General features: G+C 51.5%; 1 protein-coding gene across 6 annotated transcripts in view; it reads right to left on the reverse strand.

Moving 5' to 3' along the window:
* The window catches only part of SAMD4A (sterile alpha motif domain containing 4A), a 65,239-nt gene that overhangs the window by 41,147 nt on the left and 208 nt on the right, over positions 1–23,884 (reverse strand). For 3 of the 6 annotated variants that reach the window (XR_006177808.1, XM_042865428.1, XM_042865408.1), the window contains exon 1: positions 22,986–23,394. Coding sequence is in view for 2 of the 6 variants with exons in the window: in XM_042865428.1 (XP_042721362.1) it covers positions 22,986–23,181 (196 nt within the window). In the remaining 4 variants the exon portion in view is untranslated. Of the gene's footprint in view, positions 1–3,232; positions 3,327–22,985; positions 23,396–23,884 lie in introns of those variants that run through there. The other 3 variants (XR_006177809.1, XR_006177812.1, XR_006177811.1) reach the window with 3 other exon arrangements.

Genomic DNA, 23,884 nt, shown 5'->3' on the forward strand with positions numbered 1-23,884 from the left:
TCTGTGCAGCATCAGGTGGATCAACGAGACTGGCTCTTGGCACTGCTATGTGGGCTTGGGTTGGAAGGGCCTTAAAGATCATTCAATTCCAACCATGCCATGGGCTGGTTGCCCCCAGGAGCTCATGCTGCCTGTGGCTCCATCCACGGCCTTGGGCACCTCCAGGGTGAGGCACCCACAGCTTCTTTGGGCAGCCTGTTCCAGTGCCTCACCAAGCTGCCCAAAGAAGCTGTAGGTGCCCCATCCTTGGAGGTACTCAGGACCAGGTCTGATGAGGAAAATCCTGGAAAAAAGGCTGAGATGGGTCACAGTCACTAACAGAGAACCCTCATGCCCTTGGCAGGGCCTTCCTTCCAAAGGTGAACTGGGATTTTTAGAACATGCAACCGGAGGCAAAGCTGGAGGCGTAGCAAGAAACATATCAGGTGTGGGGAGAGACATCTCCCACTAAGGTTTAAAGAAAAAACATTACGAGATTACTGACAGGTTCGTAAGGGAGCTGGTATAATGGCTGTGCAGGGCTGGGTGGTGATCAATTACACAACTTGCTGCATTTGGAGTCATGAGTGCTTTATGCCCGTGGGATCCCCGCTTTTCTATCCACTTCAATACAGCTCTCATGCACGGATCAAACTGCCTGCAAAGGTATTTATACGTGGCTGGATCAATTCTTTGCATCCTCCCGGGTAAACTAAACAGAGTGCTTTCCCTAAGCATCCTCTAACACAGGATGCCAGGCTTGTTTCTCCCAGGTGCTCTGTGCGCTAACAAAGAGCTGGTGCAGATTCATCCACGGTCAGCACAAACACCTCACATTCATTTCTTTGTCCCCAGGAAGGAGGTCCCAACCTCCTGTGTCACACCGACTGCATTCATAGAATCATAGAATCACAGAATCATGGAATGGCCTGGGTTGAAAGGGACTACAATGATCATTGAGTTTCAACCACCTGATATGTGCAGGGTTGCCAACCACCAGACAAGGCTGCCCAAAGCCACATCCAGCCTGGAATTCAGCAGGATCCTGCATGGAAACCTCATTAAAACACCACAAGGACACACAACTGGGATGCTTCCATTCTCCCTCAAGCCTCATCATCATACAAACAAAAGCAGGTTGCTCTGCAGCCAACCATCTCCAATTGGCACAGGTTGTCCACAGAGGTGGTGCTCCATCCCTGTAGACACCCAAGGGCAGAGGATGGGCTGTGAGCACTGATGGAGCTGTGGGTGTCCCTGTTCATTGCAGGGGAGTGGGACCAGAGGGCCTTTAAGGGTCCCTTCCAACACAAACCATTCTATGACACAGAGTTCCTTATTTTCCTTCTCCTTTAAGGGCTTTAAGTGTCTGAAAATAGAACATTCCGTGATGGCAGAAAAAAAAAAAGAAAAAAAAAACCCAAAAAACAACACCCATCAAATAAGAAGTAGGTCAATCAGATAATAGGCGTGATTTAGGAGAAAAAAGGCAGCGTTCGTAATGGGCTAAAAACGGCGCTGATGTGTTGCCGAGAAAGAATATAATTAAAAGTATTTTTAAAGCGGCGCTTCCCCACCCCAGTCACAGAAATCACAGCTCACACTACCAGGATTGCTTCCACCTCATGGAGCAGGAATGTGCTGGCATGCCACAAGCTGGCCGAAGAATGCGGAGTTTCCGTAGGACGAGAGAAGATCCCAACCGACAGCGGTTAGCTGCATTCTTTCACTGGTACATCACTGCGACCCATTTATACAGCACGGCAACGGAAACCGGCTGGGGGGTGGGATGTGACATTTCCATCCCTTCGCTGGTTAATGAGGAGGGGGGAGAGGTCTGAAAAATGCAGATGTGGGTGAGTGAAATGGGAAGTAGAAGGTGATGGGATGGGTGATGGGGTATGTCTTACTGGAGGCTCTCTGGCTGCTGAGGATGGACATCGGTGCCTTATATAAGGAGCACACCTTTGAGCTGCATTCATTCAAGACCGAGCTCCTTGGAACAAGGCTCTGCCCTAATTAGGTGCACATGGCCCAATTCAAACACGCCTGGGACATGACTCAGGAATTGCCGAGTGGAAGGCTCCAGCCCTGTGTTATGCAAGAGGTCACGCCAGACAAACCCTCTGGCTCCCTTTGGCCTGAAAATACTGAAACCCAAGTGCTGCATGTGGGCAAAGCAGGCTGCCTCCTTGCTTTTCTGGGGCTCCACCAAACGCCAGGCAGCCCCGTGCTCAGCAGCACTGGCCGGATCCCCGTGTGGCCCCAGGGCTGCCGGACAAAGCCATCGCATCCAAGGATGCCGTCGGACGTGGGAAGCATCTCCAGGGACATTCCCACCCACTTTGCTCTCGGTGCTGCCAGAGAGGAGCAAAGGGGATGAGTCAGGCCCAGAGAGTTCATTCCTTCAACTCCTGCTCCTTGCTATAATTATCCTTTGGGGTAATTAGATAAGCAGCCCTTCCTTTCATCTCCCCACAGTGCGGTACCATCCGCCCTGCAGTGTGAGGAGCCACTGTCAGCCCCCAGGTGGGAGCAGTGCCCCCTCCCCCCCCCCCCAAGCTTTGCACCCACTCAGGGTCAGTGAATGCACAACAGAGGTGATGGGGGAGGGAGAACTGGGGGCTGCATCAAAAGGAGGCACGAGGAGATGCACATCTCGAGATTCTGCTGCCTACAAAGGGGTGGCTGGACGCCTATAAACCCAACTCAGAGCAATCCCACCACTCCCTCAGCACCCCAGCAAGCAGCAGGCACATCAGGCGTGCCGAGCCCGGCAGCTCCCTGCTGGAAAATGTGGGCTCAAGCCTCCCCCCTCCCATCCCACCCGCACTCCCTCTCCTACAGGCACGCACAGGGAAAGGGAGGGAGAGAAGAGAGAAACCACAAGCAAATGTTCTGCTGCGTGATTTCCCCTCATCAGGCTCTCATACTCAAGGCTTGAATTGTCTTCAGGAGGAAATGAAAAACGAAATCCTGGAGGCAGCACCGGAGGACATGCATGATGCCCCATTGACATTCGGTGTAAACGTAAACTCCTCTGCCAGAGCTTAATTGAATCGGAAAACAATTAAGCATTATTAGCACCTGTAATTTTTTTTTTTTTATATGGTAAAAACTCCTCGTGGCACAGGTTGGAAAACCTCCAAGCCTTTGACCATTAGCAGTGAAGACTGGTGGAGAAGGACACACAGTGGTTACGCACACAGGCAGCACAATGGAGCTCCGGAGGCTTTGCAAGCATGTTACACACCTAGTGTGACAAAAAGAGCAGCCTCCTTTCTTGCTGTGATACGACATGGGGGGCTCTGCCTTATCTCTGGGCATCCCATGGTACCCGCTGTGGTCTGAACATTGCTGTCCCACCCTGCAAACAGAGCACGGCGTTTTCCAGCACTTTGGAAAAACAGTTTCAGAGGCAGCAGAACCTCTCTTGGCACCTCCAGCAAGTTTCCATTAGTTCAATGCTGAGGGATGATTTCACTTCAGAGCCGAAACGTGGAAAGAGGCAGAATGAGTAAGAAGCAGCTAAACACACGTTAGTGCCCCTCCTAAGGCTGAAGGGCTCCTGTCAGCTCCTTGGGGGCACTGCCTCACCCTGCACATCTAGGGAGATGCTTGCAGGGAGGATTTCTGAGCTGTGTGCTGGTAAACGAAGCTCCAGTGGGGGTTTCTCTGAGTCCTGGTGGGGTTCACACCCTGTAACCACATCCTGAAGGTGCAGGGGTGCCCCAGGACACCCATCTTCCCCGCACCCACAGCACCAGGGGCTCTGTCTGGGATAGAGACAAGCCCATATACTGCAGTGCTGTACACCATGTCCTGCACTTTGTCCTCCTCTGATCAAAGAAGGCTGATGATTCACAATAAAGGTGGTGAAGCATAGCACAGGCTGCCCAGAAAGGTGGTAGTGCTCCATTCCTGCAGACAGCCAAGGTCAGGAGATGGGCTCTGAGCACTGATGGAGCTGTGGGTGCCCCTGTGCATTGCAGGGAAGTTGGACCACAGGGCCTTTAAAAGTCTCTTCCAACTCGAACGGTTCTATGCTGCAATATGCTTACAGATGAAGGCTGAAGTGGCTGCAACCCACCTGAAAGCAGAGCACTCACCAGCCAAGGGCAGCCCCTGCACGGTGCAGGACAGGGCTCTGGGTAGGGATGGAGCCAGCCCAGGGGAACACCACGAGGTCCTGCAGCATCCCTGCCCACACTGAGCAGCAGTAGTGCTGCAAGTAAAGCCAAGGTTTATCCAGGTCCAAGCAACTCAGCTATAAATAACACCACTGCTCAGACTTCCCGAGCAGAATGTGTCTTTTTTGGAGCTTGGAGTGATGGAAGGAAATGGCAGCAGTCAACAGGTAGCAGGCATTCAGTTATTTAAAGCATTTTCATAAAATTAATTGGCATTTTCCTTACAGAGGAAAAAAAAAAGGAAGAGATGGTGACAGGACATACCCCAGGGACCCAGACGATCCAATTTCAGGCACCTAATTAAAATCAAATTTCAATTAATTTCCAATTACTTTATTTGAAATTCATTTTTGTATTTCTGCTTTTTTTCTTTTGGTGAGTTGCCTAAAAATGAGCACATCCCTTCCTTTGCTCCTCAATCCAACACCACCCCCCATACCAGGAGTGCAGCTCTGCAGCACACACAGCGCTTGCACTTCCAGGTCTAGAATAATTCATTACATTTTTGCTGAAGACATTGCTGGCACATCACATATTCCTTCTCTGCCTCTGGTCCTTTTCTCCTCCAAACTACCGAGGCCTTGTTTAAATCAGAGCTTCGTTATTAGTACTATTACTACTGCTGCAGTCTCTTGGTTGCTTTCAGAATTGCTCCTCCTCCCTTCAGGTCTTACTGCCACCACCATGGGGCCACAGTGATGGGAGGAGTCATAGCAAAAACCAAATAGCTGCTAAATAACAGCAAACCAACTCTTCTATGCTGGTGCAATTCACATTCTTCATAGCCAGAGTTCTGGATTAACCCCAGGGAAACATTGCTAGTGCTTGGAGAGGCTCATCGAGGTTTGCAGGGAGCCTGGGAGCCCTCAGTGCCAGGTGACAACCGGCAAGAGTGCAGGGTTGGGTTTTTGTGGTAGCTTTTAAATCTCTGTGCTCATGGTGGAGTGACTCCATCAGGTCTAAAAACACCTCTCCACACTTCTGCTGAGCCCACCCTGATAAAAACGGGCACAGAAGGGGAATATAAACACACTGCAGCTTGCTCAAGGAGGCTGTGGATGCCCCATCCCTGCAGGCATTCAAGGCCAGGCTGGATGTGGCTCTGGGCAGCCTGGGCTGCTGGTTGGAGACCCTGCACATAACAGGGGGCTGGAACTGGGTGAGCACTGTGCTCCTTTGCAACCCAGGCCATTCTAGGATTCTATATAAACCAGCTGAGGGTACAGGAGTGGATTTTGGATAACCAACTGGGAGCATGAACCATTCAGACTGGAACAGATCTCCAAGATCCCCAACCCCAGCCCACCCCACCATGCCCAGTGCCCCCATCCCTCAGTGCCACATCTCCACAGTTCTGGACCACCTCCAGGGATGGTTATTTGTTCCTAACATCTTTAGAAATGGAGAAAAAAAAATATCTTTGTGTTCTTTTACTCTACCCTTAAAGAGACCGGTTTGATTCCTGATGCTCTGGCATATTTCTGTCTCTTACTGTACTTCAAGGCTATTTTCTCGCTGCCAAAATATGCAACGAAAAGCAACACGAGTCCTGCAGCTCTGGGGGAAGGGCTGGCCCTGCAGCTCTTGTTATCTTTGGATGGGAAGACAGAGACAGGCAGACACGGTTAACGCCTCGGATATATCCAGATCTAACCACTGTCCTACCAAGGAAGTTAGAATACAGAAAAACACCACAAAGGGCATTTCAAATGACAAGATGAAAGCCCAGTTGGATTTATTACCGGCGTCCGCAGCCTCTCGGATGTAGCCCACTTGATGATGCTGATTGTACAGCACGGGATCTCGGACTGAAACAGGAAACCTGGAAGCTGAGCAGCGCCAAACCTCCTCCTGGAGGGTCACTGCTTCTGCCATTGTGTCATGGACCCGGTGTTTCTGGTTCAGGTTGGGTATTAGGGAGGATTTCTTCTCTGAAAGAGCAGAGATGTGCTGGCACAGCTGCACAGGGAGCGGGGGAGGATCATCATCTCTGGGGGTGTACAAGAGCCATAGAGATGTGGCACTGAGGTACACGGGCAGTGGGCACAGTGGGGATGGGTTTGGGCTTGGGGACCTCAGAGGTCTTTTCCAACCTGAATGATTCTGTGATTCTAACACAGGGGGGGCTGTATTAATTGCTGTGCTGAAAACTCAGAGGGAGTGTGCTGAGCTTCAAAGACTCATTTACTTCCCCCAGAACAAGAGACAAAAGTCCTTCGGTCTGTTTTCCATTAGAAGAGAAGTAGCCGGAATAGCTTCCTATTGTTCTTCTGCTTATGGGGCTCGCTTCCCATACTCACATCACAGCCCAGTTGGTCTAGATGGAAACTAAGAAAACCCCAGAAATGCTGATTTTTGGAAAATGAGAGTTTATACTGGGAAAACCTCACTTACAAGCCTTGCTGCTGAGTCTGTTTCCCAGGCATCTGCTAGCAGTTGCCAAGGGCAGAAAATCCAGCAGACACCCAACCTGCCCCGTCCCAACACCCGTACAGCCCTGTCCTCTCCACAGCCAAAATAATGCAAGCAAAAAACATTGCCACCCCAGCCGTGCCCTCCAGCATCCAGCCCCCAGTGTACCTTTAAAGCTCAGTTATCAAGGGGTTGGCCACACATTGCATCCCATGGGGACCAGACTGAGGTCACAGCTGTTAACCATATACACCTGGCCACTAATGTCCAGCATATATCTAATCGTAGAGGTACAGCAAGTTCCTGTATGGAAAGTACCAGCAACACAGATCAAGGTGCAGATGAATAAACCCCACTGTGTGCTGCTCCTACCTACATAGGACACAGACTCAGACTTCACCAAGCCCATGCAGAGGAACTCTTTGCAAGCTGGAGAACTGCCTGCCTGGTGATGAGGGTAGGCTGCAGGAAGGCTGGTTCTGCAGATGCCACGGGGCTTGGGTTGGCCAGGAACAGGACTCACCGTGCTGGTGGAATGGCAAAGCTCTCCTTGCACTCACAGGTGCTCCCCTGAGCACTTTGCTAACTGAATGGACACCTCCACACTCAACTGAACGTATGGCGTTTGTACCAGTGCTGTTTTTATTTCAATAGGCCCCTGCAAAGTATTTTAAGGCCAGGCTGGACTGCTAAACTATCATTAGAGACCCTTTTGTGGAAAAAAACAGGGTTTACTTTAGCCTGTTTTTCAGAGCCTCAGCATCATGGCAGGGTCTGGGTGTGAGCCCAGGCCCAGATGCCCAGCCTGGGGACACGTCATCCCGTGCTTCCAGGGGCACAGTGCCCACAACCAGCTGGAAAATGGCCAGAGAGCTCTAATTAATCAAATTGCTTGTTTGCATTTACAGAACCGCTTGTCCAGTGGGCTCCAGCAGATGCTGGAAGTAAAGCAGAGCTGCTGCACCCCTCCCTAAGTGCAGAGGGACCCAGGGGTCAGGGAGGTGCTGCCTTAAACCTGCTCCATCCCTTTGCTGGTTTGAAGGCCAGGAGAACAAATGGGAGGAATGGGAAAAAACAGCAGGAGTGTGAAAGCTGGCTGAGACCCCAGCAGCTGCACCAAATGGCACAGCACAGAACCACAGGACCATAGGAGCTGGAGGGGACCTCTAAAGATCATCAAGTGCAAACCCTGCTAAAGCAGGCTCCCTACAGCAGGCTGCACAGAATGTATCCAGGTGGGTTTGTGTATCTGCAGAGAAGGAGACTCCACCACCCCTCAGGGCAGCCCGAACCTGTGCTCCATCACAGGAGGGAGAGGGGAGAATCACCTCCCTCACCCTGCTGGCCACAATCTATGGCCCTCTCGGCCGCCAGGACACATTGCTGGCTCATGGTCACCCTGATGGTCACCAGGACACCAAAGTCCTTCTCTGCAGAGCAACTCTCCAGCAGCTAAGCCCCAAACTGTACTGATGCATGCAGATAGGAGGGGAAACTCTGGGAAGGGTGGATAATGGGTGGGCATGGGGCAGAGGGAAGAAAGGATAAAGAAAGAAAGGAAAATGCGGCAGAGCAAAAATGAAAAGGCCTGTAGGAGTGATACAGAGCTGGCTTGCAGTGCCTGGGATCTTGCATTTTCTGGCCTTATTTATGAAACACAAATAATCCAGCCTTCTCTGTACACAGCCAGATCCGGTGGAATTATACGTCTGAAGACTCTGTCAACAGAGCTGTGGAAACACAGCTCAAGGCAACCCACACTAACAAGGGTGCCTTTATCACTGGACCTGGCCACCTGAAGCACATGGGATGGCTGTGAGAATGCTCCGTGGGCTGCTGGGGACACTGTGGGGTGGGACCTGGTGCCACGATCCAGCAAGGAGAGCTGCCCATTCTGCAGAGATAGTGGCAAATAACAAAATAAAACCCAGCTCACCCAAAAGGCAGAGTATGGAGAGACAGCATGGAGTGACAAGGCACGACTGCCAGCCTGTTAGATGGGGAAGATGACGGGTCCTCCAAGAGCTTGGCCCCAATAAACACAATCCAAAGGCAAGTAAAAGGCTCCACTTCAGAACTAGAGGTCATGAAGAGCAATGCTCGCCTGATTATTCCTCCTCTATTCACACTTTCAATTGCACAGGCAGATTTTTAAGGCAATGCAGAAAAGCCTCAGCACATTTCTGTGTGTGCATGAGCACACTCGCTCCATCCCAGCGCTGTACGGCACCGTGCCTACACCCTCACTTTGTGCTTACTGCAGCATTTCTATCCAGAGCCCTCAGCACAAATTCAGTTAGCTTCCCAGCACCCCTGCCAGGTAGATTATCTGCCTCTTACAGAAAGGACCATGGAACACAGATGAAGCCATCTGATATCTCCTATCACAAACCGTGGACCCCTTTTTGTTCATCTCTGGGACAAAGGGATAACAGCACAGCGCCCTGTGGGGGGCTCAGCAGTTTCAAGCAAGGCATTTCACCTCAGAGCAGGCCCTGGGAGCCACCATCCCCATTTGGGTTCCTTGGTGGATGTCTACCCTACTTCCTAAGTCAGAAAGGAGCATGATTTAGGGCTGGTCCACAACTGGAGAACAACATCATACATGTGGACAGGCATAGGACAGGTACAGAGATGTCAGCACACAGACCTGCAAGAGCTGCCCTGGGCGCTGCTTCTTTTGCCCCAGTACTAAAAAATAAGTCTTAATTCCTAATGACTGAACTTGAAGCAAGAGCAAAGATGATGTGGAAATACAGGTCTCAGTGGCAGCGGGCTCAGAAGGAACAGCAGCACCTGCTATAGCAGCCACCCTGTCTTGGTCCCACTCCATGGCACAGGCACTCACCCCAGACTCTGGTTCCTAAATTGAAGACAGCCAAACAGAGAGGAGCTCTGAAACAAGAGCCAAAGCCAGAGCTGGGCGCATGCCATGAGGGAGGGAATCCATCCCCACGCAGCCCTCACCCTGCTCTGGTGGTGTGAGATGGAGAGAGATGGAGACGGACGGAGACCCAGCGTGGGGAGCGTGGGTTCAAGGACAGCCTGGCCTTAGCCTTCCCCTCCACACCCTGTGAGGGGCTGTAACCACCATGAGGCCTCTGCTTTGGGTCCAACAAACCCAGTCCTCATCCACCTCTTGCCCTCCGGACCCCCCTCCATCCCCACAGCCCTCCTTCAGCCGTTCTCAAGAAAAAAAGAGAAATCTTCAGCACCGAAAATCCCACACAGCAAAACTGAGCAAAGCACGTCAACAACAGCAACTGGTGTGCTGTAACCCAGGCACAAGTGTTCTCCTTGCAAGAAGGAGATGCATTTTTAGAAAGCTTCTTTTGCAAAAGCTGTTGGTGTCGGCGGGCCTTTTGTTTTCCTTCCCAGCACCAAGTACTCACGAGCATCCTGGAAACCAACCAAAGGCCATTTTTAGACTAAGATGTGAAGAGAAGAGCATGTCACTACGCGTCTGAGCTAGATGCAAAACTCTCAGCCATATGCTGGAGGTTGCTGTAACAAAAGAGACAGCGACAACGAAGGGAAGCCTCAGTGCTCAAGCACTGGGTAGATAAGCGAGATCAGAAAACAGCTCACTTCTATTTCATTGATGGGGTTTAAAAGGATGGAATTTCTCCCTAATGTGAAAGCAGTACAGGAGTTGGACAAGATGACCTTTCAGGGTCCCCTTGGACTTAGATGATTCCATAAAAGTTATCAAATTACTCATTTAAAAGCAGTGCAAATCTTGTCATCTACTCAATAGAGGCTGCCCAGAGCAGTGGGTGCCCCATCTCTGGAGATGCTCAAGGCCACGGATGGGGCCCTGGGTAGGCTGAGTAGGGGAGCACCCAGCCCGCAGCAGGGGGTGGAAATGGATGCATCCTAAACATATCCTCATCAGTATTAAATTCTGCCACAGAGGCAGGAAGCTTCTGCCCAGCGCCCAGCCCCTTGATGAGGGAGGTGGCAGCGAGGCATCCCACCAGTGCTTCCTCTCCACCATCCCTCTGAGGCAGCCGGTGACCATGCCGAGGGGCCCTGCTCATCCTCAGCCTCCTCTTCCCAGCCCAGCTACAATTTCAGGCTGCAGTTGTTCCCCAATCACTTCTTGTTACACACACCCCATCCTTCCTCTCCAGGGCAGGGTGCCTGCACAAGACGATGGCGCGTTCTAGAAGAGCAAAGTTAAAGCAACCTTTCCCTAAGATCCAATAACCCAGCAGCTGCTGTGCTCCGATTAAACACAGCTACCTGGAGGATCCATATATAGATAAGTATGGCTGATTTCTACTGGGCATCCTGTAGAAAAGGGAATAAGGAATGTGACAGCACTGCAGGGCAGCTTCACCCACTGTGAAGCATTCGCTGATACTGCAGGATCAACACGTGCTCCAATCTGCACAAATACAGCTAGAAGAAGGGGCTTACAACAATCCCGATCATAGAATCATTTATAGAATCATAGAAAGAACCACAGAATGGCCTGGGTTGGAAAGTACCATAAAGATCATCTATATTCAACCCCCCTGCTATGTGCAGGGTCACCAACCACTAGAAGTTTCTAACTTCAGGTTGGAAAAGACCACGAAGCTGATGATGTCCAACCCCAGCCCACCCTCACCATGCACACGTCCCTCACTGCCACATCTCCACAGCTCTTGAACACCTCCATGGATGGTGATACTACCATCTCCCTGCCAATAGATGCCATGCCCAGAACTGCAGCTCAACCAAGTAATCACGACATGAGTTTTTTAGGGCAGAAAATACTCAAAGCAGAACGAAGGAAGGTATTTCAGACACATGAATGCCACTACGCGTATCCAAACTATTTCCACGTGGGTTCTGGAGAGCCAGCCACTGCATTCTGGTGGCCAACAGGCAGCTCACAAGCAAGTGTTGCAGATTAAGCACTAAGCAACATTTAAAAAACAGCTGTAAACACTCATGCCATTCGAACCCAAGGGCCAGGAGCAAGGCTGAGCCTTGGAGACAGCAGTCCTGCTACATTACAGCAAATGGGTGCTATTTGTTATGTGATGAGAATCAAAAGGACATGGTTTAGCAGGCAATACTGGTGGTAGGTGGATGGTTGACTGGATGACCTTAGAGGTCTTTTCCAACAGGAATGATTCTGTGAAAGAGTTTGTGCTCTTTAATGGAGGTTTAGGTTGGATATGAGGAGGAAGTTTTTCAGCCAGAGGGTGGTGAGGCACTGGCACAGGTTGCCCAAGGAGGCTGTGGATGCCCCATCCCTGCAGGCATTCAAGGCCAGGCTGGATGTGGCTCTGGGCAGCCTGGGCTGCTGGTTGGCGACCTGCACACAGCAGGGGGTTGGAACTGGACGAGCATTGTGATCCTTTCCAACCCAGGCCATTCTGTGGGCTCAAATTGTGGTTTACCACCAAGAAAATCCATCTCTAGAAAACAAGAGCACATGCTGCAGCTTCAGAATACGCTCAACATTAAAAGTTGTACTGTTATCTGACTGCAACACCCAGCTCTGAGCAGCAATACATCACAGAGCCATCCTACCCTTGTGAAGGCGTCGCTTCTGTGCAATAGCCCTCCCATACACAGAGCAAACCATAGGAAAAGAAGGAAAAAAAGAAGAAAGCCTCAAAAAAGCCCACATTTCCTTGACAAGTTTTATTTTTAAATGCCGGTCGCCCCAGCCTGCTCGGGGAATTGGGACGTGAGGAGCAGCTCCCGTGCGAGGGGATGACTGGTGACTCAGCAGGTAAAAACTGTCAAAAACACGTCCAAAATTGGAAGGAAAAAAAAAAAAAAAAAATCAGAAGAGAAAACTAAAAATACAGCAGCAGCACTGCTATGAGCGCTGGCTGAGTGCCTGGCCCCACCAGGAACACACTGCAGCACAGGGATCCCCATCCCTATGGGGGAACCCTGCCCCAGGGCTGGGTGAGGAGGGGTCCCACTGGGCCACCAACACCAGCAGGGCCAGGTGACACAAGGACCCCGTGCTCACCCCCACCAACCCCTACATGCACAAAACATCCCATTTTTGCACCTGGTTTTTCCTTTCTTTTTGAAAGAAGAGTCCAAAAGCCAACATGAAAGGCTGCATACGCACCCTTTCCCCCAAAATGCCTCTGACTTCTTGAATCACAGAATCCTTAGAGTTGGAAGGGACTTTTAAAGACCATCTAGTCCAACCCCCTGCAGTGAGCACAGACACCACAGCTCCCTCAGGTTGCCCAGGGCCCGATCCAGCCTTGCCTTAACGGAAGCTCCCTATTGCCATGTTGATGCTAACTGCTGGGTTCCGTGCCGCCGAGTCTCCTTACAGGAATTGAAAAACAATAAATTAATTGCATTTGGAGAAACGCCATCATTTACAATTGAGCAATTAAGAACAGATCTCATTCCCGATATTGCCGCATTCTTCAGCTTATTGAGTTAGTCAGAAACTCAGACTATCAGCACACTCCATTCCCTGTTCCTCAAAACAAAACTCAGGCCACGTCCTTGCTGCTCACATTAGAGGTTCCCTACAACAGGTCACCCAGGCTGGCATCCAGCCGACTCTTGGCTATCTCCATAGAAGCAGACCCCACCACCACTCTGGGCAGCTTGTTCCACTGCTCCGTCACCCTGACCATAGAAAAGCTCTTCCATATGTTGGTATGGAACTTCCCGCATTCAAGTTTTAGGCCATTACTCCTCGCCCTATTGCTACACACCACCAAAAAGAGCCTGGCCTCATCCATTTGCCTCCCATCTCCCTTTAGATATTTATAAACGTTCATCAGATCCCATCTCAATCTTCTCCAGAACAGATGCAGATCACGCAGCCTTTCCTCATAGACACTCCAGAACCTTTAGCATCTTTGTGGCCCTCTGTTGGGCTCCTTCTGGGGGATCCCTGTCTTTTTTGAACCAAGGATCCCAAAACGGGACACAGTGTTCTAAATGTGGCCTCACCAGGGCAGAGTAGAGGGGGAGAATCACCTCCCTTAGACCTGCTGGCCACGCTTATTTTGTTGCACCCCAGGATACCATCGATTGGCCTTGCTGACCACAAAGGCACACTGCTCACTTGTGGCCAACCTGTCATCCACCGGGCCCTTCTCTGCACAGCTCATCGCCAGCAGGTCGGCCCCTAACCCGTACTGATGCATGTAGTTATCCTCCCCCTGCCCCCCTGCAAAGTGCAAGACTCTACATTTGCTTTTGTTAAACCTCATCAGCTTCCTCTCTGCCCAACTCTCCAGTCTGCCCAGGTCTTGTTGAATGGAAGCACAGCCCTCAGATGTGTCAGCTGGCTTTGTACCATCAGTGAACTTGCTGAGTCCTGGGAGGCATTCAAGAACTGAGATGTGGCACTGAGAAACACGGTCGGTGGGCACAGGGGGTGGGTTAGGGCAGGATATCATCTTAGTGGTCTTTCCCAACCTTCACAACTCTGTGATTCTAACACCTGCCCTGCGCATCGCCCGAAATGCTGGTGGAACTGCAGCATCCCAAAGGCAAGCTGGCTCAACCCAAGCCAAGCGAGACCTGGGCTTCTGCAGGGATCCCCCTTACAAAACACATAAAATAATAAAGTGATGGAAAACCCGCCACATACTTGTAGTGACAGCGATTCCAGCAGTCTCATTTCCTGCTAAAACCTTCTCCAAGACACGCGCATTGTTTCACTAATTGTAAGTCTATTGAGAAACAGGCTACCCTCTGCTTTCAGACTGGAGTTAGTTACGCTTGGTCTGACCTTGCATTACTTCGAAGCACTGCAACATTAAGAGAAAATTAGAGTGTCTTGTTAAATTCTTTAAGAGGTAAAGCAACCCTATTACTCCAGGTTCACATGCAAAAAAATCAGGCTCTTAACAAATCACAACTACTGCTTTAATGCGGCAGGATTTAGCCTTTTATTTTAAGTTCATTCATTTCTCATTTACTTGAGTGATCGTGCCAGCTTTAATGAGCTCTCCCTATGAACACCGCAACAACAAAGGATTGGGGCTGCTTGTGTTACAGGGCTCTTTACACCTAGGATGAAATTCCTACATCATTGCCTCTGTCCCAACTGCCAAAAACAGATGATCTGTTTTTATAAATGCATCTGACAGAGAGGATTCGTCTCTTTGGTCACGATAAAGAAATTAGAGTAACTGTATGTGTAAACTGAACTAAAGAGTGCATCAGATTAAAACACACCTGGGCCGCTGTGCTGCTCCTGAATCACCTTTCAGCACCTATCTGGAACCCAACGTCTGCACACCCTGAGCACTGATTCCAAGCAGCCCAGGAGCCACGGTTTTGGGCCAGGGGCTCTGAAGGTTATGGATTGACTCAAGCACATGGGATGTTAGGGCAAGGCTGTGCCCCAGAGGGCTGTGGGCATGGCACAGCTCCCAGGGCAGCGGGCACAGCCCTGAGTGCCGGAGCTCAGGGAGTGCTTGGGGCACTGCTCTGACATTGGGTTTGGGTTTTGGATGATCTTGTAGAGAGCCAGGAGTTGGACTCGGTGCCCAACCCAATGTCCTTGATGGACCTTGTGGGTCACACTGGAGCTGGTCGGGCTCTGCACCCTGGGCGTTTGCATCACTGACCACCATCCACTCGAGGTACAGGGGCAAAAATAAGTTGCTTCTATTTTAAACCCAGAAAGCAACTGAACATCAGTGCCAGGGTGCAGTTTGGCTTTATGAGGGATTTGAAGAACTTGGCTCCTTCATTCTCTAATCCCACACGATGCTTCCCCGCTACCCGCCAGTATCGACTTAACAATGCAAAAGCATCTGCCCACATTTTTGCCATTATTTCGAACCCAGCAAAGAGCACCCTCCCCTTTCAGGAGGGTTAATCTAAAGAGCAGTTGCCAAAATGCTGAGAACAGGGCCAAACAATAGCTCCTCTGATGGAATTCCTCCACTGCATAGAGAAGAACGCAGGATCCCCCTGGGGCTCACCCGCTCCCATACAAAAGATGACAAGCAGAAAGTTCCAAGTGCACCTAAATGCAATGCTGCACATCAACCACAACGTGAGGTTGGATCAGTGCAACAATGGCTTTGGCAAAATGCAAAGCCCAGCCATCAGCGCTGGCCACCTGTCCTCAAGATGGAGCCTCACTCCCTTCTTAGTGCACAACCCGCTTTTAGCTGCTCCCCTGCTTTAAATACCTCCATACCCACTCCCTGTGGAATCTCAGATCAGCTTTTCCAAAGCCTGGGCGGTGATGCAGACAGCTGGGCAGCAGCAGCTACGGTCCCCATCCACCCAGTGTTATTTATAAGGGCTCTCTGCCTGACCCAGGGTTGACATCGACCACAAAAAGTGTTCAGCATCCAACCGACTGCTGCGGAATAACGCCATGAGCACAGCCTGAGCACACACCTCTGCACGGCACTGTGTGCTACACGCATCATAACAGCAGCTCTGTGTCATCCATTTCCCCAGCACAGACCCATAAGGGCTGGAAGGGACCTCTGGGAATCACCCAGTCCAGCAAGTAGCCCAATGCATTGAGTTGTGCATCTCTAGTTGGTACGCACTCTAAATGGACAGATTAGTCGTTTTTTTAGAACCTAATTAGGAAGCATTTCATAGAATCACAGCATGGCCTGGGTTGCAAAGGAGCACAGTGCTCATCCAGCTCCAACCCCCTGCTGTGTGCAGGTCACCAACCAGCAGCCCAGGCTGCCCAGAGCCACATCCAGCCTGGCCTTGAATGCCTGCAGGGATGGGGCATCCACAGCCTCCTTGGGCAACCTGTGCCAGTGCCTCACCACCCTCTGGCTGAAAAACTTCCTCCTCATATCCAAACTAAACCTCCTCTGTCTCACTTTAAAGCCATTCCACCTTGTCCTATCACCATCCACCCTCACACACAGCCGTTCTCCCTCCTGTTTATCTGCTCCCTTCAAGTACTGGAAGGCCACCATGAGGTCTCCCTGGAGCCTTCATGTTCTCCAAGCTGAACAATTCCAGTTCCCTCAACCTTTCCTCATAGAAGAGGTGCTCCAGCCTTCTGACCATCTTAGTGGCCCTCCTCTGGACCCATTCCAAGAGCTCTGCATCTTTCTTGTACTGGGGGCCCCAGGCCTGGATGCTGTACTGCAGACAGGGACTTGCAAAAGCTGACAGAATCACCTCCCTCTCCCTGCTGGCCACCCTTAATGCAGCCCAGTATATAGTTGGCCTTCCAGGCTGCAAGCTTTCTGCCTTATTGGGCCTACCCCCCTTTCTCCCACATCTTCACATCCGGGCCCATTGTAGGGGAGTGGGACCAGATGACCTTTAAGGAGCCCTTCCAACTCAAACGATTCACCTTCCCGCTCATCTCCTGGTTGGCCCCACCTGGGAACCACAAGGATGGATGCATGCCTTCTATGACACACAGACACCAGCTACACAAGCACAAGGGGGTAGGGAAGGAAAAAAATCAATGGCTCCAGGTTGCTTTCTGCATCTCCACCAACCATAGCACCAGCGTGACAGCAGGACATGGCCAACTTTGCTGGCAAACACTCAGCTATAAACAGCAAACAGGAACTGTCCTTGCCCTGCTGCTCACAGCCACCAGCAGCATCCATCCCCAAACCCATTCCGTCCACATTCACCCTCAATTCACTGCAAACTAGGGAAATTTGGGACCAGCATTGGTGTGAGGAGGCCCCCAGCTCTGGGGATCCTTTGGGGACACCCTTGAGACACCAGCATCACGAGCAGCTCCATCTCCAGCCCGTTGTTATGGTTACAGAGTGTTGATTTTTCCTTTCTTTTAAAAAGGATTCTTATCAGTTTAGCATAATTCTGCCAGTCAATAACAATTCTTATCTCAAAAGGTCACTCAGGTGGCTACAGCTCAGCACTGCATCTCCACTCGCGTTATCGGCAGGGAAACAGCCTGGGGACATCATTTGTTTCTCCTTTTGAACACAATCCATCCCTTTGGAACGCTGAGATTTGAGCTGACCCTATGGGTGATCACAATGAGGATCATCGTCTTCTACAGGTTAAGCCTCTGCTCCCAGGTAACAGCGATAGGATGAGAGGTGATGGTCTCAGGTTGTGCCAGGGGAGGGTCAGGTTGGATACCAGGATTTATTCTCCAAAAGGCAGCAATGCAGTGGCACAGCTGCCCAGGGACAGGGGGTTCACTGTTCCTGGGGGTGTTCCTAGAGGGATGAGGCACTGAGGGACACTGGCAGTGGGTATGGTGAAACAAGAAAATAAATTGCAGCGGCGATCAAATTTTGGAGTATTTCAAGCATTCAAACCATGTTTTACAGCTCCTTGAGTACTGCGCCAGCAATCGAGTCTCCAACCCCAACACCAGCCACATCCCATCAGACGTATACAAGGAACAGGTTAGAAGTACAGTTTGTGGCTCATCTGAAATAGGTTTTACCAAAAAAATAAGAAGAAAAAAAGGCAGTCTGGAAGGAATTACTCATGGAGATAAGTAACAGATGAGCTTCCCCAGGTTCTGCATGGCCCCTCCAGGGCTGCTTGAGAGCAAAGGAAGAGCAGAGCTGCCAAACCCTGCTCATGGCACTTGCAATATTAACACTGCTTTAAGGAAAGAGCATCTTCAAGCCACGTCTAGCTCCTGCAAATGCCAGGTGAGGCCTGTGGGGACAGCAGAAGCTGCCATTGGTGCCACAACGGTAATGGAAACACCTCTGGATTTGTTTGAGCACACTGGCACAGGAGAAGGTCTTCTGCTGCCCTGAGACAGCAGAAGTAAAATTATTTATTTTAAATGTAACAGAAGGAAGATTTTGCATTGTACCTCAAGGCTGCCCCCAGGAATGGCCGCAAAGGGCAACAGAATCAATACCAGCAAACCCCAAGATCCTCACCCAGGTCTTTGTGCAGAGATCAGTCCCACGCAGAAAGGCAGAGCAGAGCCACCAGCAACAATCCGGGCACCTTTGCCAACATTTCCAGTGCACCCATCTCATGGCATACATCAACAAATGGAGCTGCAAGCTGCAGATCCGTGCTTGGCTCCCACCAGACCCAGAGGCATTTGCCCGCTGCGTGGCAAAGCTGAGAAAAGCTCCTGCCAGGGAGCGGAAAGCCAGCCCTGGGTCTCTGCCTGCTCCAGCCCAAACCTCCTCCTCCTTCAGCATCACGCAGAGCCTTGAGGCAGCTCTTGGGAAACCAAGAGTTAACAGAGAGCACCGCTCTTGTTTATGCGCTGAATATAGAAGGAGAAAATAGAGGGGGCGATGCACACTCAGAGGCACACAGGCATCCACGCATGATTCATGCAAGGATTGGTCCCCTCGGTGCCAAGCCCCACTGCTGGGCTGCCCCTGCAGCAGGAAGCCTTCAACAGCCACCGGTGCTTGGCTGAGGGCTGCTGCACAGAGCAGGCAGGGGGAGCCCCAAACTCATCTGCACCCCAAAACGGATCCAAATCACCGCTCTCAGCTCTGCCCCCATAGCTCAGCAGCACGAGGCGACCTGCCCTTTCCCTGCAGGTTATCTGCAGTAACATTAGCCAGCAGCACGGAGCCAGAGGGCTGCAGCACTGACGAATGTGTCTTAAAATAAAGCCGGCGTTCACACTAATTACTATTTCAGTTAGTCACATTGATTGCAAACATTGCTCCCAGCCTGGAAAATAACGGCGTTCATGGGCTACATGTTAAGGAGGTGGTCAGTGGGCGGATGGGGATGGGTTGGGGTTAGACTTGGGGATCTTAGAGGTCTTTACCAACCTTAATGATTATGTGATTATAAGTTAAATTAATGATAACGGTGGGGTTTGATGAGGGATTACAAGAACCTGGAATCATAAAATGGCCTGGGTTGAAAAGGACCACAATGATCATCCAGTTTCAACCCCATGCTATGTGCAGGGTCGCCAACCAGCAGACCAGGCTGCCCAGAGCCACATCCAGCCTGGCCTCCACAAGATATCACCAACTCCGGCACAGACGAAGCAGGGGGACAGCACTGAGGGCTCCAACTCTCCCCAGCTGACAAATGCCCCTTAAAAAGAAAACCATTTTAATTAAAACAGAATATCACAAGTGAAGTTCATCATCTACCAGGACCAAAGCTGGCAGCTCTGTTGGCATCCCCTTTAGGTAGAGATGTGCTGGCAGCACTGCCTCCAGCGTTTCCCAGTGCTCCCATCTCACAGGCACTTAAACCAGAACTCAACATTACAGCAAAGCCAAGGAAAACAGAAAGCAGGGCACGGCCCTCAGGCTGGGTACAGGGTAGTTTGCTATGGGTGGTTGGAGGGGAATGGGGTTTTGCTTCCCAACAAAATGGAGCCGCAGCCACCCCAGGGCAACCGAGGCGAGCTCTGCAGGCACAAGCTGTGGCTTTTATTAGACAGCTGGAAAAAAAAATACGAGCACAAGCCCTCCTTTGAGCTGGTGCACCTTTGCGCTTGGCCATTTTTTCCAGCTGCATCACTTGGTCTAATTAAAGGCACTGCCTCTCCCTGGCTCTTCCTCCAGCAGCTCCTTGTCGGGACACCAAATCTGTGTGGTGTGGATGCCCTCATCGGGGTGCAGGACTGTGAGGTCCTGGGGTAACCCTGCCCAGCACTGAGGGATGCACTCCATGCTCAAAACCCCACAGTGAGCCAAGTGGAGGGTGAGCTGTGTCTGCATACCTCCCATGGCCATTGTGCAGGACAACCACGAGCCAAACACTTCACCAGAGCAAGGAGCAGAGAATTTGCTTCTTCCTTGTCCTTTACAACTGAGCACCAACACCTTCAAGGCAGCCCCGCTCCCATGGAACAAACAGCAAGATTCAAAGAGCAGAGCAGCACAGGGCTCAGTGACGATGCTGCTTTCAGAACTTGGTGTGATTCCATTGCCAGTCAAGTGACAAATGCTATTTAAAAGACACAGGTGGTTTTATGGACAGGGCAGCAGACCAAAAGCTGCTTCCTACAGCCGAGAGCTGCGGGGCAGATCTCCAATTCCCCTTTCCATTAAGGAACCATCACATCCCTTGGGATGCTTGCGGGTACCCGGCTCCTTGCCAAGGGAAACCCCCCCAGAGAGAAGGGAACTGATGGCACAACCTGGGTTTGCGGTACGGATGTTAAGAGGATGTGCCCCTGGCCCCACAGCTGAGCACCAGCCCTGGCTATAGGGAGTGAAGACAGCCAGGGGATGACATTTCCCATCATCAGAGCAAGTGACCCCATGGTTCAGCCTTACTTCACCACACTGCCTGCATCACAACCCCATGGCTGAAAGGCAAACATAGACACAGCTCTCCATTCTCCAGGGACATGGCAGTCATCCATCCAAAACATTACTGGGACTCAGGGATACCCAAAAGGCAGCCAGAGCTCAAGGGCAACCACAACGGGATACCAAGATACAACCAGAACCAAAGAAGATCCACAGAGACATCCCAAAACACAACCAGAACCCAAGGGCACCCAGAACAGGACATCCCAAAACACAACCAGAACCCAAGGGAACCCAGAACAGGACATCCCAAAACACAACCAGAACCCAAGGGCACCCAGAACGGGACATGCCAAAACACAACTGACTCCAAGGGATACTCAACACAGAGCACCCCAAACCACAACTAGAACCTACAGTCACCCACAACAGGATACCCAAAAGACAACCAGAAGCTGGGGATATCCACAGCAAAACACCCAAAACCACACCTGGAACCCAGGGCACCCACACTGGGATGTGCAAAACACAACTGGAACCCATGGGCACCCACAATGGAAAACTCAAAACACGACGTGAAGGAAAACAGCAGCGCAGGTAAGAATTAAACCACAGCTCTATCTGCCGCAGGGGATGCAAGGCAGGGCTGCGCCGACGCGGGCGGCCGTGCTTCGGCCCTTCAGCCGTTTCTAAAAGCAGCATCCCAGCACCGAGGCGCACCCCGCAGCATTCCTGCCTCTCATTCCTGCAGCTATAAAAGGAAATGGCCAATTCCAGCCTTTCTCCCTCGGACCATCGCCGATCTCGGGGTGGTTTCCTGCGGGCGGGCGGCTCGGCCCCGCGGCGCTGGCCCTCGTCACCAAATGGCAGCGGGGCCGGCTGCCAAGCGGCCCTAATGGGGAACAGCTGGAGCGGGACTGCGCTCCTCCCGCCCCGCAGACACTGGGGCTCTGTTTGGGAGCCGACTGCAGCGGATCGCCATTGGGATCCGCTCAATGCGTTCCGGCCCTGAGCGGAACCGCTGGGTCTGAAGCAAAAAGGATGCTTTGCAATAGGGCTGAGGTTTTGTTTTTTTCCTCCCCCTCCCTTTTTATTTCTTGTCCACTTTTCCTTCTTTTTGTTTTCCCCTCTCTGTTCTCCTTTCCTTTTTTTTTTTTTTCTTTCCCTCCATTTTCCTCCTTTTTTTTTCCATTTCCTCCATTTCTGGGGGGACAGACTGGGAAAAACCCAACTGTCCAACTTTAAGACTCGCATTCCACACCGCAGAAACTCTACAGCAACTTCCATCCCCATCACTGTAAATACACACACGGGGACATACACTAGCAATACATGCATGCAAAGGCACGTACAGGAACATACGTGGCTCTGGGCAGCCTGGTCTGCTGGTTGGCGACCCTGCATATAGCAGGGGGGTTGAAACGAGATGATCATTGTGGTCCTTTTCAACCCAGGCCATTCTATGATATGCACATATAACAACCCCAGTAACTGCATTAACACTTCAGTCCAACTCCATTGACTTCTGCAGAGTAGAGGAAGTCGGGACAGCAGTCACATAAAGCCCCAATGCACTTTCCCAGCCCTGCACACTCCCTGCAGTGCATCCCGTGAATGCAGCAGCAGAAAGAACACAAGGGGGGTATTGAGAGCTGCAGGAAAAGAAAAAAAAATAAAAACGAAAGGAAAAAAAAAAAAAAAAAAAAAAAAGTGCGTCCAAACAGGATCTGAGTGATGAAACAGAAATTGCCACATTTCAAAGAAATTCGGATAACCCAGCTGGCCAGACCTTGAGAAAATAACAGTTCGCCTAAGGTAGCGATGGGCTCCTTGTTGCAGAGAGCAAAGCGAGCCACGTTGTCCAAAAGAAGCCTGGAAAATCCAGACTCTACGTGACCTGACTTACTTATTGCACAGGAAACTGCATGGAAGGAGGAAGGGGGGGAGGAATAAAAAAAAAAAAAGAAAAAAGCCACCAATCATTCATGCTCCCGTAGTTACACCGCGCAATAGTTGGCTGCGCTGGAAGCCAAGTGGAATGAGCCATCAGCAGTTTGAAAATGTGAGAGATGGCGGGGCGGGTGGGGAGATCAACAGGGGTTAGGTATGGATATATGGCTTTGGCTGCATCAGGGCAGATATGGGGGAACGCACAAAGGGGGAAAGTAAATAAAAAGGAGGGGGGAAAAGGACAACAAGGAGAAAAAAAAACTGAAAAACGGAATAGAAAAGGGGGAAATAAAAGGGGTTGCAGCAAACTTACCGGGGTTGTTGGCCTCCCCTTCGAGGACGTGCAGCTCGGTGCAGTCCGCCAGCGAGTGCTCCAGGCAGAGCTGCAGGAAGCGCGCCTGGGTCCGGCTCACGCGTTTGAGCAGCGAGAGCAGCGCAACAGTCTGCTCGCACTCGTTCCAGCCCTTGAACCAGCCGGCCAGAACGCCGACCTGGTCTCGAAACATCATGGTGCTGAGGGCCGGGGTGCGAGGGGAGGGCTGCTCTCCTCCTCCCCCCCAACCCCCGGTGATAGAGCCGGGTGACGGTGAGGATTTCCTCTGCGATGCGAGGCTGGGTTGGTGGGTGGGCGTAGGGTGCAGCTTCGGGTTCGCTCGGTTTTCTTCGGGGGTGGTGATGGCGATGCGGAGTAAATGGGGGTGGGGGGAGTGGGAGGGGAGGTGGGGAAAAAAAAATTAAGAAAAATTTAAAAAGATGAAGGAGGGGAAAAAAAAAAAAAAAAAAAGGTAAAATAATAAGGAAAAGCCCAGCGGTCTGCGTGCACCGAGCCGGCCCTGCGCTGCGAGTGTGGGCAAGGCACGGAACGAGCGGGATCGGGCCGGGGGGGGGTCACACCTGGAAGAGAGAAATGGGGAGGGGTCAGAGGGGGGCAGGAGGAGGAGGAGGAGGAGAGGAGAGGAGAGGAGGAAGGCACGCAGCAGCCGGGCACTGCAGCCCGCTGCTTTCTCCTCCTCCTCCAGATCTGGGCTCCCCCCACCGCTTGGGGGGGGGGGGGGGAGCGTGGGAGCCCCCTCCCAGCGCGCAGACAGCCCCCAGAAAATATCCCTGGGGGAAAGGAGGAAGGGATGGATCTCTTCCAACACCCTTCTAGGAGGGGGCAACGCAGCAATTTCCGCCCCCCCACAAAATAAAAGTTCCCCCCCCCCCCCCCCC

This window comes from Lagopus leucura, unplaced genomic scaffold (genome assembly GCF_019238085.1).
Source record: "Lagopus leucura isolate 7727_CA_CO unplaced genomic scaffold, USGS_WTPT01 Super-Scaffold_1, whole genome shotgun sequence".
NCBI classification, from domain to species: domain Eukaryota; kingdom Metazoa; phylum Chordata; class Aves; order Galliformes; family Phasianidae; genus Lagopus; species Lagopus leucura.